The following is a 14,021-nucleotide window of genomic DNA, read 5'->3' as shown; positions in this document are numbered from 1 at the left end:
TTGGGAACCAGGCCCTGCAAGGCCTTGAATGCCACCACGGGGCTTCAGGCAGTACTCACAGGCTTGGTCCTCAAGCCGGATGTGTGGCAGGGTGCCGTACGATGACAGTGAGGTGGTTTCCCTGAGTTCCCTGACGGGTCCTTGCGTTCAGGTCTTTGTAGTGCAGGCAGCAGGAAGTGGGCTGAAGGCACAACAGCCTCCGCTCGCCAGAGGACCACATTGAGGCCCAGAACCGTCACCCCCGCCGCCCCATGGCTGGTCAGAGCAGAGCTGGGCTCAGCCTGGTCTCCAGCCGCGTCTCGCTGTGGCCGCCCAGCACCCCCGTCCAACTGCAAAGTCCGCGGCTCTCCCAGAGAGACAGGCACGAGACACTCCGCATTCTCCCCTCACTCTCGCCCTCTCTCGCGGTTTTTCTCTTCCCTGTGTTTTTCTGAAGGCCTTCGAGGCTGGCCCGAGCTGGTGGGAGAAGAGGTTTTTCCCAGGAACGGATCGATGCTGTGTGCGGGCAGCCGCGCTGACAGGCCTGACCTTTCCTGGGCTCGCTCTGGTTCTACGTTCCCTGCGGGGAGCCTGGAAGGCCTCGCCGTGGAGACAGGGAGGTTGGGGAGCCTTGGCCTCCAAGGGGCTGGGCACGGGCTGGGTGCAGTGCAGACAGAACAGGGGAGAATCTTAGCGCTGAAAGCACTTTGAGGTCAATTATTTAAATCTCTCCCATATACACCGCTTTTACAGATGGGGAAACTGAGGCTCGGTGAGAAGGGACTTGATCAAGGTCACTCAGAGAGCTTTCACAGACCCCCAGAGTCCAGGGTGTGTGTGTGTGTGTGTGTGTGTGTGGTGTACGCATATCCATATACAGGGCGGGGCAAAAGTAGGTTTACAGTTGTATGTGAAACAGTTGATTCTTGTATCATTATTTATTAATTCTGGTGTTATTCTCCATCTGAACAACTGTAAACCTACTTTTGCCCCGCCCTGTATACAAGGGTATGCAAGTATATGCATGTGTGATACAAATTATTATATATACACATAATGTAGTAGCATATATACACTATTATACATAATATGTATACAACATTCATATTTGAAAGGCTGGCTCTGCCGGCGTGGGCACGATGGTCCCTGCAGCCATAGATGGCAGCGCACTGGATACCCACGGACCCCGAGCCACGGCACATCACGCAGTTCTACAAAGCCACGGGAGGAGCTGGAGAGATCTCATGGTCCTTTTCAAATCTTTTCCTCCTCCTTCTTTGCAAACAGTTTCTCTCAAAGCCCAGTTTCCACCCTTCAGAAAGAGGACTTGGCTGTGAAGTCACTTTGAAAGACTTTCTGTATGTTAATTACAGCCGGGCAAGGTCTCGAGCAGAGGTGGGCGCCCACCATCTGCAGGTGGGGTCGGCCCCCGGCGTGCTCTGCAAATCCCCATCATCTGGCAGGTGTCGTTTTGGGTTAATTAAGAGCTACACTGTGCCGGTTTACCTGTCGCTTCGGAGGGTTTTAGGAATCTTCGGCTTTCTTGCCATCTCTGAGTCCTTAGTGAAGGGGAAACCGGGAACATCTCTGACTCTGATGACTTTCCTGCCCCGTGTCCTCCAGGACAGCTACCTCAAGTGCCTCCTTCGTGGCCCCTATCAGCTTTCATTGTAATCAGTCCTTTCTAGTTACCTCGTCGAGTTTTTTATGTGTTTTTATTGATTTTTGAGAAAGAGGAAGGGAGAGAGAGATCATTGCATCCGTCTCCCCCCCACCTCCCTTTCCCCCCACCCTCCCACCCCCGAAACCTGGGCATGTGCCTGGACTGGGAATTGAAACAGTGACCTTTTGGTGCAGGGTCGATGCTCAAACAACTGAGCCACACCGGCCGGGGCGTGGCTTTTACAACCAGCTCGTCTCTGTTTGGAGCCATTTTCTGTCGTCTCCTGCAGGGTAGGCAGCTGTGGGCAGGAGTGGGGGCTAGAGCACACCTGTGGGTGTGATCCTGGCCATGAGCCTGAGAGGGGACCAACCCTCTGTTCTGGGCCCTATGGAGGCAGCTGAAGACGGGGAGTAAGTCCCAAGTGGCCTGGGGTTCCATCCGGTACCATCTGCCTAGTCCCACCTCCTGCTTTTACTCATGCAGTGCCCCTCCGACCCACCCCCCTTACCCTCACTCTGTTCCCCTCCGACCCACCCCCCTTACCCTCACTCTGTTCCCCTCCGACCCACCCCCCTTACCCTCACTCTGTTCCCCTCCGACCCACCCCCCTTACCCTCACTCTGTTCCCCTCCGACCCACCCCCCTTACCCTCACTCTGTTCCCCTCCGACCCACCCCCCTTACCCTCACTCTGTTCCCCTCCGACCCACCCCCCCTTACCCTCACTCCGTGCCCCTCCGACCCACCCCCCTTACCCTCACTCCGTGCCTCCCCCAGACCCACCCCCCCTTACCCTCACTCCGTGCCCCTCCGACCCCCCCCTTACCCTCACTCTGTTCCCCTCCGACCCACCCCCCCTTACCCTCACTCCGTGCCTCCCCCAGACCCACCCCCCCTTACCCTCACTCCGTGCCCCTCCGACCCACCCCCCTTACCCTCACTCCGTGCCTCCCCCAGACCCACCCCCCCTTACCCTCACTCCGTGCCCCTCCGACCCACCCCCCCTTACCCTCACTCTGTTCCCCTCCGACCCACCCCCCCTTACCCTCACTCCGTGCCCTTCCGACCCACCCCCCTTACCCTCACTCCGTGCCCCTCCGACCCACCCCCCTTACCCTCACTCCGTGCCCCTCCGACCCCCCCCCTTACCCTCACTCCGTGCCCCTCCGACCCACCCCCCTTTACTCAGGGCAAAGGTACCAACAACGTGGGCTGGCTCTCCTGGCACCTGGACAACAAGATGTGCTTGACTCAAACCCTCACTCGGGCCTCGGGGGCGAGTCCCATGTCCCGCCAGGGTTTCTGGGACGCTTCCAGGGGAACTGGCTCACTGGCTGCTCGCCTCTGCCTCATGGTGCCTGACGCCACGGAATCCCTGGGCTCTGGCCTGTGCTGCTCTTGGACATTCTTTCATCTCAGCCCCACTGACCACCCAACGTGGCGCTTGGCCTCTCCCCTCGACTTTCATGTGCGGAAAACGCCAACCCGGCTGTGCAAGGCGCGCGGTGGACAGCAGGTTTTACTGGATGTCAGGGCGGGAGGAGGAGGGTTTAGTCCGCAGCGCAGGTGACTCGGTGGGAAGAGGTGAAGGGCCCAGGGTGTTCTCTGAGCGGGGCAGTCATCAGAGAAGGTGTTTATGGTGTGATCGTTGTCTTGGGTCAGCTGCACCTCTAGGGGCCCCTGTCTCCAGCTCCTCGAGGGTAAAGGGGTGGTGGGTCGGTGGGCCTGGCAGACGGGCGCGATGCTGCCCGATGAAGATGGAGGGCTGGCCTGTGCCGTGTGGTCGGTGCCCTGGGCCCAGGTGCGGCGCTGTCAGGAAGTGCCTCTGATGGGGCAGCTTCAGGGGCGCCCGGAGCCTGGAGGAGAGGGCAGTGGTCCCCCTTCTCCAGGCTGCTCGGTCTCTCTGCTCCCCCTCCAGGCCCCCGAGGAGGAGGAGGGGGAGGCGCTGTGGCGCTGATGGATATGCCGAGGCTGGGCGGCTGCGGCCCGGCACTGTCACCATGCTCTCCCTCAGTACGCCGGAACCTGACACCCTGACCACTGAGGCATAAAAAACAGAGAATTGGAAGGCTCAGCCTGTCAGGCTGGGAGTGGCCCCCAGAGAGGTCTGGGGAGGCGTGCACGTGGTGTGTGCGTGCGTGTGTGTGTGTGTGTGTGTGTGTGTGTGTGTCTGTGTGCGCGCATGCCTGTGGTTGCCTGTGGAAGCGGGGAGGTGGAGAGGAAGCCGGCTGGGCTCGGGTGGGAGCAGCGGGCCCCCCAGGCCTGCTTTATTGTTCTGGCCGCACCTGACCAGGTCCCGCGGGCCCTGCATTTGGGCCTCGGCTGCCAGGGGCAGAGCAGTGCTCCCGCTCTGACATCTGGCTGGTCCCTGCTGAGGGCTCCTGCCCTTTGGCTCGTTGGCACCCTTAAGAAGAATCCGTGGGAGCTTGTTTGGGCTGAGGGTGGTCCCGTGGGCAGTGTAACTCCTGTCACCACTGCCAGGGAAGGGCCCACGTGCTCTGTAACCAGTGGCATAAAAGGCCACTCAGCAGCCAGCTTCCGACACTACGTGGGCCAGGCACTGGGGGACTCTGCAATGAGTAAGGCTCAAACCCACCTCCCCTCCCCCCCCCGCCCCCCCCTCCCCGGGAGCAAGGTTGTAAGGGAAGGAGTTTCGCACTCCCCTCCTCGTGACGCCTGGCGGTAAGGAGGCTCTCCTGGGGCTGCAGACACAAGGTCACTGCCCCGTGGGCAGCTGGGCGAGAGGAACACCCTCAAGGCCCACCTGCCTCCTCACACTGCCCATGGTGTCCACCTGCCGGAGCGTGCCCAGAGCAGCAAACAGCTGCCCCGACCCCGTGCCCAGAGGCCACCCACTGCCTCTTCTGCGCTCCCCTAGACTCCGGCTTGTCTCTCCGTCTCAGCAAAGTGCCCTCGGCCTCCTCCCGGCGGGCGGCTTGACGTCACGCCTCGTCTTCCCCGATGGCTGAGGCCGGGTGCAGCCCTCTGGATTCTCAGCTCGCAAGGCCAGACGAGACTGGAGGTTACCTTTGCCTTCGCAGTGCAGAGCCACGCGGGAAACACGTGGGAAGTGGAACTAAACCCACACGGGGGTCCCGGAGCGGCTGAGGACCAGGCTTAGGACGTGGCGGGTGTGCTGAGGCCGTTTTGTGAGAGAACCTCGGCATCAGCCTCCTCCCCTGCAAAGTGGGCCAGTCCCCTCAGGGACCCCCTGGCACGGGCAGTTTCACGGCACACATGTGAGAGCTGGTATTCCCTTCCACTAATAGAAAAGGGGGAATCTAGATGATGCCAATGACCACTGTCCACTTAAAAAGGGTGTGCACTGCACTGGACTTGGTTGGTTATGAAAGTACCTGCAACTTACGTCAGAGGCAGATGCCGTTGGCATTTTCCGAGCTTGCTTTGACGTTTGCTTCCTGTTTCTCTCCCACCCATCTCATGCAGGGAGTGAGTTTTCCGGGAGCCCCTACAGCCACCCTCAGTACCCCTCCTACAACGACTCCTGGAGGTTCCCCAACCCGGGGCTGCTCGGTGAGTACGGCGGAGGTCACACAGCAAGCAGATGGCAGGATGCGGACCCAAGCTCAGTCACCCTGACTCATTCATACCCCGTGTGTGACGTGGTCCTCTCCCTGACCCGTTCAGTCTAAACAGGACCACAGCCAGGGCGAGAGGCCTCATCGCTCCACACGGAGGAGCCTTGAGAATCCTAAACACTCAGACCCTGACTGTGATGAGAACAGCTCTGGCCTATTTTTTGAAAACCAGCTTATTGTATTTACCCGTCAGGCTTTCGGTTGCAAACAACAGAAGCCACTTTGGCTGGTTTAAGCAAAAAACAAATCTGCTAAGGGATTTGGGGGGCTCCCGGAACCCTGGGGAGGACCCATGACACAGGCGTGGGACGCACAGCCAGGGAAAACACCTACCCACACCACCAGGGCTGCTCTAGCGTCCGCACTCCTGCTGCTGCCAGTTGGCACCCCAAGCTGCCCGCTCTGCGCTGCTGCTCAGCCAGGGTGCCTGAGAGCTCTGTCCTGCCAACTGCCGGGAGCCCGGAGCCCGGAGCCTCTGCCACCCACTCCCAGCTTAGAGTCTCTCAGCCCGTTTCCTCCAGTTGCTCCTGCCCAATCCAGGTCACAGGCGAGAGAGCCTGTCTGACAGGTGACACACCTGTGTGCTAGCAGCAAGGGAGGCTGGGAGGGTGAGTTCTGACTTCCAACCCAAAGAGGCGGGCCTCATGCTACGGGCAAAACAGAAACAGTTTAAACCGTGCTGGGCAGTTAGAAACATGAGAAATGGTCCCTGTGCTGCCCAAGTCTATAACCTGGGGCATCATGGCCAGGTCACCAAGCCATCGGGGCCTCGGTGTGAAATGAGGATAGTCACACCAGCAGCTTTATTCAAAAATGAGCTAAAAACCCTGCTTTCTGGGGGCTCACTATCTTGAAGATGAGCGGGCTGCCAGGCTCACTCTACCGTAGTCTGGCACAGAAGTCCCAGGCCCGTCACACCCGCCAGCCTGGCTTTCCCACGGTGTCTCCAGGCTCATCTGGAAGAGTCCCACGGAGCAGGGGAAGTAGCCCGATGTCTGCAGTCTGGGGAGGGTGCAGGGTGTGGGACCCTGCTCTGAGGCTCCGGCTAGATCGGTAGAAGCGGTGGAAACAGGTGAGACCCTCCACGTACACACTCCTGGTGCTCACGCCCTCACGCACCTCCCACCCTCGGCTGGCCGGGTTGAAGCCTCCTCCATAGAAACACCCGCAGAGTGAGGATGAGCAGTGCCACCCAATGAAGCTGCACTTCTCAGGAGAACTCCCCTCCCGCTGGGCCTCCTCCCCAGGAGCTGCCCGCCCAGCATCATGGGGCCCCGAGCGAGCGGACTAGGTCTAGTCGGGGGTGGGGGGAGGCGAAGGGGGTGGCGGGGGGCAGATGGGGCAGGAGGTGGGAAGCAAGGCAGCAGTGGTCGATTAGGATTAGAATGGGAGTGCCTGTGGCCGCTTTAAAGGGATTAGAGCGTGCGTGGGAGCCGGGAATGACTGTGTCACGAAGTAAATTGATGATGATGTGAATTAGAGAGGAAAAATGACAAGAGGAAGGACAAGTTTATTTTAGATGACGGTCTAATGGGCACCAGGAAGACAAGAGTGCTTTGTGAGGTGATGTTTTCATCTCTCACGGTAAAGGCAAGCGATTTTGATCTTGCCGTGGCACCCTCAAGCTGCGGCCACTGGACAGCGCAGCCAAGAGGTTAGGCTTTGAGAGGGGAGTGAGTCAGAGCCGAGGGCGAGAGGTGGCAGGTGGGTGGGGGGCTCAGAGGGCTGAGCCAGGGTCCTCTGCGCAGGCTTACTTCCATTTCTTGTCCCCCGAGGTCCGTTGGTGGGGGCAGCCCCTGCGGTTTTCCTGCTCCTGGGCCGTGCCCAGGCCTGCAGGGACAGCACGCATGTCCTAACAGCCCCCCGCCCACAGAGGAGAGAAGATGAGAGAGCAGGGGAGGCTGACAGCTGTCTCTGAGCGAGGGCTCTGACCAGGGAGGTGACGGAGGAAGCAGCATTCTCCATCTCCGGGAATACGCGGGCACAGGGTTGGCGGCCTTGCCTTCGTGGGGAACAGCTCAGCAAGGCGCCCCTGTCACTGCTGCCTTCCTGGGGCCCAGTGAGCGGGTGGGGTATCTGCTCATCCGGGCTGGGCTTGGAGGTGCGGTGGCACGTGCTAAAGTGCCACGAGCTGTGTGGCCTTGGGCAAGCTGCTTACTCTCTCTGCCCCTCAGTTTCCTCCTCTGCTGCCTGGGACACTACCAGTTCCTACCTGATAGACTTGTTGTGGAAAGTAAAGAGTTCATGCATATAAAGGGCTTAGAAGAGCACTTTTATATCCTTATGTCAGGGTGCCCTCAGGCAGCACTATCATGAACCGGTTTTACAGACGAGGCAACTGAGGCTCAGAGGAGTGAAGCCACTTGTTCAAGGTCACTCAGCCAAGAGTGGCGGAGCCTGGCTGGCAATCCCCAGGCATTGGTGCCGTCATGCTGTCGGGGAGAATTGCCAGGATTGGTTTGGGTTTGGGTGAGATTTCAGAATCCATACCTGTCACCTCCCCTGGGGAATGAAGAAGCTTACCGTTCCCACCCCACCAGACACGTGGTCCAGGGCGGCTCACAGGGCCCCCGCTGCCGTCCCCTGGACAAACACATCCTCCAGCGCAGGGGGAGCAGGCCGTGAGCTGCGTGGTGGGGCAGCAGTCCCGAGCCAGGGGCAGACACCTGCGTTCCAGGCCGGGCTCTGGCACTGAGAGGCTCTGTGGCTTTGGGCACATGAATTTGGTTTGTTGAGCCTCAGTTTCCCTACCTGTAGAAGGAGAATGGCCTAGCATCTCTAACCTCAGTGGTCCTAAGACTCTGCTGGTCTCCCAGAACCCCTGGTGCTCTTTCATCCCTGGGAAGGAGTTTGAACACAAAACGGGCTCCTGGAGGCCGCAACCAAAGCATGTAGTCAAATAAAGCTGCCCAGAGAGGTGGGAGGAGCCCTGTCTGTGGGTCCCAGGAGGCAGGCTGCTACCCGCTCTGCTCCACGTACTCACACACCCAGTCTCCCCACATCCAAGTCTTCTCATCCCGTCCCCCAAGCCCAGCCTGACCCGCTTCCCCCAGGAAGCCTGGCCCTGCCAGAATAACCATGCGTTCCCCAGAGTTCTTTGCTCAGAGCTCCGAGCCCCTTCCTTCCTGGGAGCATTTGCCTTAGGTATGGGGCTGCAGGCACAACGTCGCCCTCCAACCCCCATGCCGTCTTCTCTCTCTTCCAGGCTCCCCCTACTATTACAGCGCCGCTGCCCGAGGAGCTGCCCCACCTGCCGCCGCCACTGCCTACGACCGTCACTGACCCTCGGAGCCAGGCCGACGCCAGCACTTATGACACATATCACTGAGGGCGAGAGCCTCCCAGCCCCTTCCAAGACAGCCGGAGGGGCCGACGAGAGCGTCCCCCAGCACCCTCCCCCCTCACTTGGAACTCTGGCCCCCCTTTTCCTGTCAGGGACTCTGGGGTTCTATGGTACGGCCGCTGGACTTCTGGACACCTGTCCATTTCTAAGAGTCAATCGATGAGCTTCTCCCAGCGGTGACGGGGTCTCCACAAACCAACAGACTGTGCCGCCGGTCACTGCAGCCCCAGCCCCGCCTGCCAGTCCCCCGGCTGTCTGACCATCTGCCCGTCTTCAGGCCCAGGCCTGGGAAGAAGAGCTTGCTTTGGTCATTTCAACAGCACCTGTGTAAATACCTTCTTGCTTCTCTCGTGGGCCTAAAGGTCCAACGGAGCAGACTGCCAGCCTTTATGCATTCAGCACTCCCAGCGCATCACAGACCTGAGGGCAGAGCATCCCCTCTGCCCCGGTGCCCCCCCCCACCCCTCCACCCCCCGCAGTGGGGTGCTGTCCATGGGACTGAGGATGCCCAACTCGGGCCCCGGCCTCCTGCTCGTTGCTACTTCTTTAGCGTCTTGACTAGGTGTCTCACTAACCTGGTTATGCTCCAAGCCCACCCCCCCACCCCCACCCCGCTGAGACTTTTCCCCAAGAGAAACACTTTGGGGAGATACCCTGGCTTCCTGCCTCCATTTCCCTGGGCCCAATGCAGTGCAAACAGCTCTTTTCCATATATCAAATGACTCAAAGAACCGCCAACCACTGTTCTAAAGTAAGATGTCCCAGGTGCTGATTGCATTGTGGACTTGGAACATTACGGCTGGATGGGACCCAGAAGGTCATGGTCCAAGGCGGGGCCTGACGTCCTCCTGACCCGCCAGCCCCTGGAACCGCTGACCTGAACTGGGATGTGTTTTCGGAGGCATTCCCAGGCTCGATCACTTTGGACACCCACCACGGACACTGCCCTCACCCTCCAGGACCCCCGTGAGTGGATTCTGTTCTGCCATGTAGACAGTGGTTAACAAAAAGGACTTTGCCTGCACTGAAGACCACACGCACCTGCAGCATCTCCAGGACTTCCTGAGCAGCTCTCTGATCCTGGTGGAGCCTCGCATGCCGCTGGGAATGGAGGTGCCAGGTGGGGCAGATGCCCAACTTCAAATAGTGGGTATCTGCCTGTTGACATGAGGGGCCATCATGGTCAGGGCCATGGCCAAGGGCTACAGGAGCTTGGAGGGGGCCTTGTAGAACTCACTGTGGGCTGGAGTGGTGAGTAAAAGCCAGTTGGGAGGGTTTTGGGAGACAGAGGAAGGCCTCCTGAGAGAGGGACAGGACAGGCAGTGAGGAACTGGTGGGTGAATTGGAAATGGTTTTGAGGTGGGGTTGCCAGGAACCACCATATCTTTGCCTAGGGCCTCAATTCCTTGCATAGTCTCTCTTGCCAACTCAGAACAGCCAGGTGGAAGTTCTATCCAAATCTGGGCTGAATTATAGCAATGACAGTGGACTTTGCCATTACATGTGACAGGGTCCCCGATGTCTGCATGACACCAGGTTGGCAGAGAGCTGGGGCAGAGAAAGCCCACACTTGAGGTGATGGCCCTGGGAGGTCTTGTCCTGCCCGTACCTCTGCCTAGCTGTGGCACCTCTGACAAGACCCTTCACCTCTCTGAGCCCCGGCTGCCTTGGGACTGCAGGGTCATCTGACAGCTCTCTCCTAACTTCTTCTCTCACAGGGCGTTGGGACAGGCCCTCCGCTGCTGAGAAAGCAGACAGAGGTGGGCACCTGAGTCCCACTAATATTCAGACCACGTGGGAAATAAGAACACCCAGAGGGGTGGAAATCAGTCTTGAGGAAGACCTAGTCCAACTCCCCTCAAGGGAAACTGAGGCCCAACTGGGGGAAGCCCGGGACATGCAGGGAGAGAGAGCAGACCTCCTTGGGCCACTACCAGGCGTTTTGGCCCCCAATATCCCTGCAAGGTGGTGGGACAGATAAGAAACTGAGGCTCAACAAAGTGCCGTCCCCAGGCAGTGACTGGCAGAGGCGGGCTGGGACTTGGCCCCTGAACCCTGGCACATGGTGGTCCTCCCATCCCTGGGGAGGGAAGTTGATGGTGAGGGCAGGAGATGGCGCTCAGCCCACTACCCCACACGGAGTGTCTCAGGGCTGTTAGAACTGCTGCGGAAGCTAGTCTCCCAGGATGGAGGTGGAGCCCATGAGCTCACTGCAGGCACACCCTCTCCCCTGGAATCTGCTGGTTGAAACAGTTGCAGCCTCCACCTGCCAGGCAAGGTAGAAGAAAGTATATCAGGAAGTGGTGGGGCCAGGAGTCTGCTGCACAGACCTCTTGGACTCTTGCACCTTTAGATCCTGGTCTCTCCTGTGGTCTCAGGCTATTGGTAGGAGGTCAGCCTTCCCAGAACTGGCTGCCTAAGGCACAGCCATCCTTCCTCCGCAAAGCCCACCTGGCCCCACCAGCACCCCTCTACCCGTCCTGTTCTTCTCAGCCCTATGGTGCGCTCCCTCCACGCCTTTCCTCTCTCCCCTGAGGCTCTGCTGGTCCTCAGATGCATTGTACTTACTAGACAGCCCCTTGATGATGGGGCTGCCGGGCAGAAGCACAAGAGCACACGATGCACACATGTTCTTACACTCATCGCTGCTCTCCCCCGCTGAGTTCCCCCGGCTCTGCGGAGCTGCCCGGGAGCTGGGAGAGGAGGGTTCCAAAGGACACAGTCACTGACAGAGGATTCTGAATGGAAAACACAAGGCCAGAGCTTTCACCAGAGCTTGGTGGCAAGAGGCCTGCGCGCTCCTCTGTGGGCCTTCAGCTCCACGGTCTAGCTCTGGCTTTCTGAAAAGGACATGGTGGATTTTATGAACTTTTTTTTTTTTTTTTACCTTAGTCTAACTTCACCCTAGAAAAATTTGATGACATATCAAACCCAACATCCCTTTCCCAAGGCGCCTTAGTTAGGGTTGGCCGTTTCATAACCGATGTTCCCATGGTGCTTTGCTGTCTTTGACCATCCACTGGGACAATCACCGTGCTCATTTTACAGATGGGAAGTTGGAGATTTGGGGCTCGCAGGGCAAGAGAGAGGTGAAGTGAATTCTTAGATATCCCTGGGCCTCATTCTCTCTCAATAGGATGGTGCTCCTGTCGTGGGAGAGTGTGGCTTAGAGACACCCTTCCACCCCCCAATGAGGGAAGAAAGAACAGGAAGCCAGGGTCTGGCCTGATGGAGAAGCCTGGGTGTGGGTGGTGTGACGGTCCAACTAGATTCCCATTAACACCGAAACCAACCCAAAAGTCTGCCCAGATTCACACAAACCCTCTGACTCATCCAGACTCCTTTCCAGCTGTACCCTGAGGCTCCCAGGGGGTGGATTAGAGCTTGTCCAAGGCCACGCCCTGAGGCCTGACAGGGCCTGGACATGGGCCCAGCTCTGACTCCCAGGGTCTAGGGCTCCAGTATCATGAGATGTCCCTTCACTCTTCTTTATTCTTTCTCCTGGGGATCAGACTCCAGGCCTGGCTGTGACAATATTCAGGAGTCACCAAGCAGAGTCATTGGGGCCCTCCGGTGCCCACAGGCCTGGGAAACACAGATCACAATCTCAAGGGCCCTGAACTAATTGCTTCCCAGGCCAGGCAGGCGGGGTAACCTTGCAACTCCAGAAGGGCACGAGGCAGCATGGATGGTGGGACGTGGGACCAAAAAAAAAAAAAAAAAATAGGCCTATGAGCCCCTGGCCACCAGCTTGTGACCCCTGCCCAATCTTGGTCCAATGCCCCCTTTCTTCTCCACCACCTTTCCCTTCATTGTAAATTTGGGGGAGATGGGAGCCCAGAATGATGAACTTCACATTGCCTAGTCCCTGGTCCCTGCCCCCCTTCCTCCCCATCCCGGGCTCTTGCAGACAGTTTGGCTTTGACAGTAATGAACTTGAACGTCGGAGGTGGTACGGTGGGGGCACTGTTGGCTTTGAGGGTAGATCAGTGCTGCCGGGCCTTTCACATGTGCAGGGAAAAGCCCCAGCTGTGACCACAGGGCACTGAGGGGTGAAATCCCTTTATGAGAAGCCACATCCCAGAGCAACTGCCCTGCCTTTGGCAGCCCCTGGCAGCAGCCACCCCTTCTGGATGACATTTCAGCTAGAATGTAGCTCCTAGCCATGGGGAGCAAATCTTAAAAACAAACTAAGCACTCCTGAAAAATACAGTGGAACCTCGGTTCTCGAATTTAATTCATTGCAGAAGGCTGTTTGAGAAGTGATTTGTTCAAAAACCGAATCATTTTTCCCCATTAGAAGTAATGTAAATTGAATTAATCCGTTCCAGACCCCCAGATGACTCTGTTTTAACCTGTTTGTTTACATTTTAAATGATGTTTCAGAGGTGTTTTCAAGGTGTGCTAAGTGTTGATTTCGCCATGCCATACTCAGTAGCCAGATCAGACATGCAAACACCTCTATCTTACTTTACAGTTATTTCTTTTTTAAAGTTCTATCGTTGTTTTCACAACTTTCCTTTTCACTTTGCTGCCATCGCTACCTTCTTAGAACCCATGGTGACTTGCTGTACATATTTAATAACAATAAGCAGCAACAAAAGCAAAAAAAAAAACACAAAAAATATTCACAGCACAATTTCCTGAGATGTTAACAACACGAGGCTTAGTGGTAAACTGACTCATACTCGTGAATTCTCTCCTTTGTTTGTTGCCTGAGAGACATGTGACTGATCATACAGGTATCAGCATGAAAGGGTTGTGGGGTTGAGAACTGAAGTTTTGTTCAACAACCGAGACATTTTTTTCCGTGAACAACTTGGTCGAGAAACAAATTGTTTAAGATGGAAGAGATTTGGGAACAGAGGTCTGACTGTACCTGGAAACAAGATATGTCTGAGACACAGCTGCCCCGAGGGTAGAATCCAGGCCCCTGAACAGGCCAGGCCCAGGCTGGAGTGGGTAGGTCCCACCACACTCTGAGCTGGACCTGCTCCTGGGGGCCTGCTAAGGGGCTGGCTCTGCAGTCTTGGGCTTGTCACCCACCCTGGCCTGACGGAGCCTGCCTCTGATGGCTTCCAGGCCTGCACGCTAGAGCTCCTGGAGAAGTTATTCCCTTAGTTCTTTTGGCCTCAGAGATGTCCAAGGACAATGCTTCTCTTGAAAGGTAACAAAATACATGATTGGGAAGCTGATCAGTCAGGCCGTGACTCCTGGGTGGCAGTCTGTCCACCTCCCGGCAGCCCCTTCAGCCCCTTGTCCCCTATGTCCCCTTATGTCCCCGTACCTCAGCATTCCCTCTTGCATATTCATGGTGGAGCCACAGTGTTGATCTGCACTTCCCCGCTGTCAGCTCAGGTCTCCAGAGCGATGCCCAGGTGCCAGGGGGCGCGGCAGGGGATTAGAAGCAAGGCCCTTGCCCTCCTGCTCCCCTGACG

At 57.7% G+C, this 14,021-nt stretch overlaps 1 protein-coding gene across 2 annotated transcripts in view; it reads left to right on the top strand.

Moving 5' to 3' along the window:
- The window catches only part of PAX5 (paired box 5), a 164,488-nt gene extending 155,455 nt beyond the window's left edge, over nucleotides 1-9,033 (top strand). For both annotated transcript variants that reach the window (XM_059657352.1, XM_059657353.1), the window contains exons 9-10: nucleotides 5,089-5,175; nucleotides 8,446-9,033. In XM_059657352.1, coding sequence (XP_059513335.1) covers nucleotides 5,089-5,175; nucleotides 8,446-8,522 — 164 coding nt within the window. In that variant the 3' untranslated portion in view covers nucleotides 8,523-9,033. The remainder of the gene's footprint in view (nucleotides 1-5,088; nucleotides 5,176-8,445) is intronic.
- The last annotated feature ends 4,988 nt before the right edge of the window (nucleotides 9,034-14,021 follow it).

Source organism: Myotis daubentonii, chromosome 11 (genome assembly GCF_963259705.1).
Source record: "Myotis daubentonii chromosome 11, mMyoDau2.1, whole genome shotgun sequence".
NCBI classification, from domain to species: domain Eukaryota; kingdom Metazoa; phylum Chordata; class Mammalia; order Chiroptera; family Vespertilionidae; genus Myotis; species Myotis daubentonii.
This window is presented reverse-complemented; position numbering and strand designations above follow the sequence as displayed.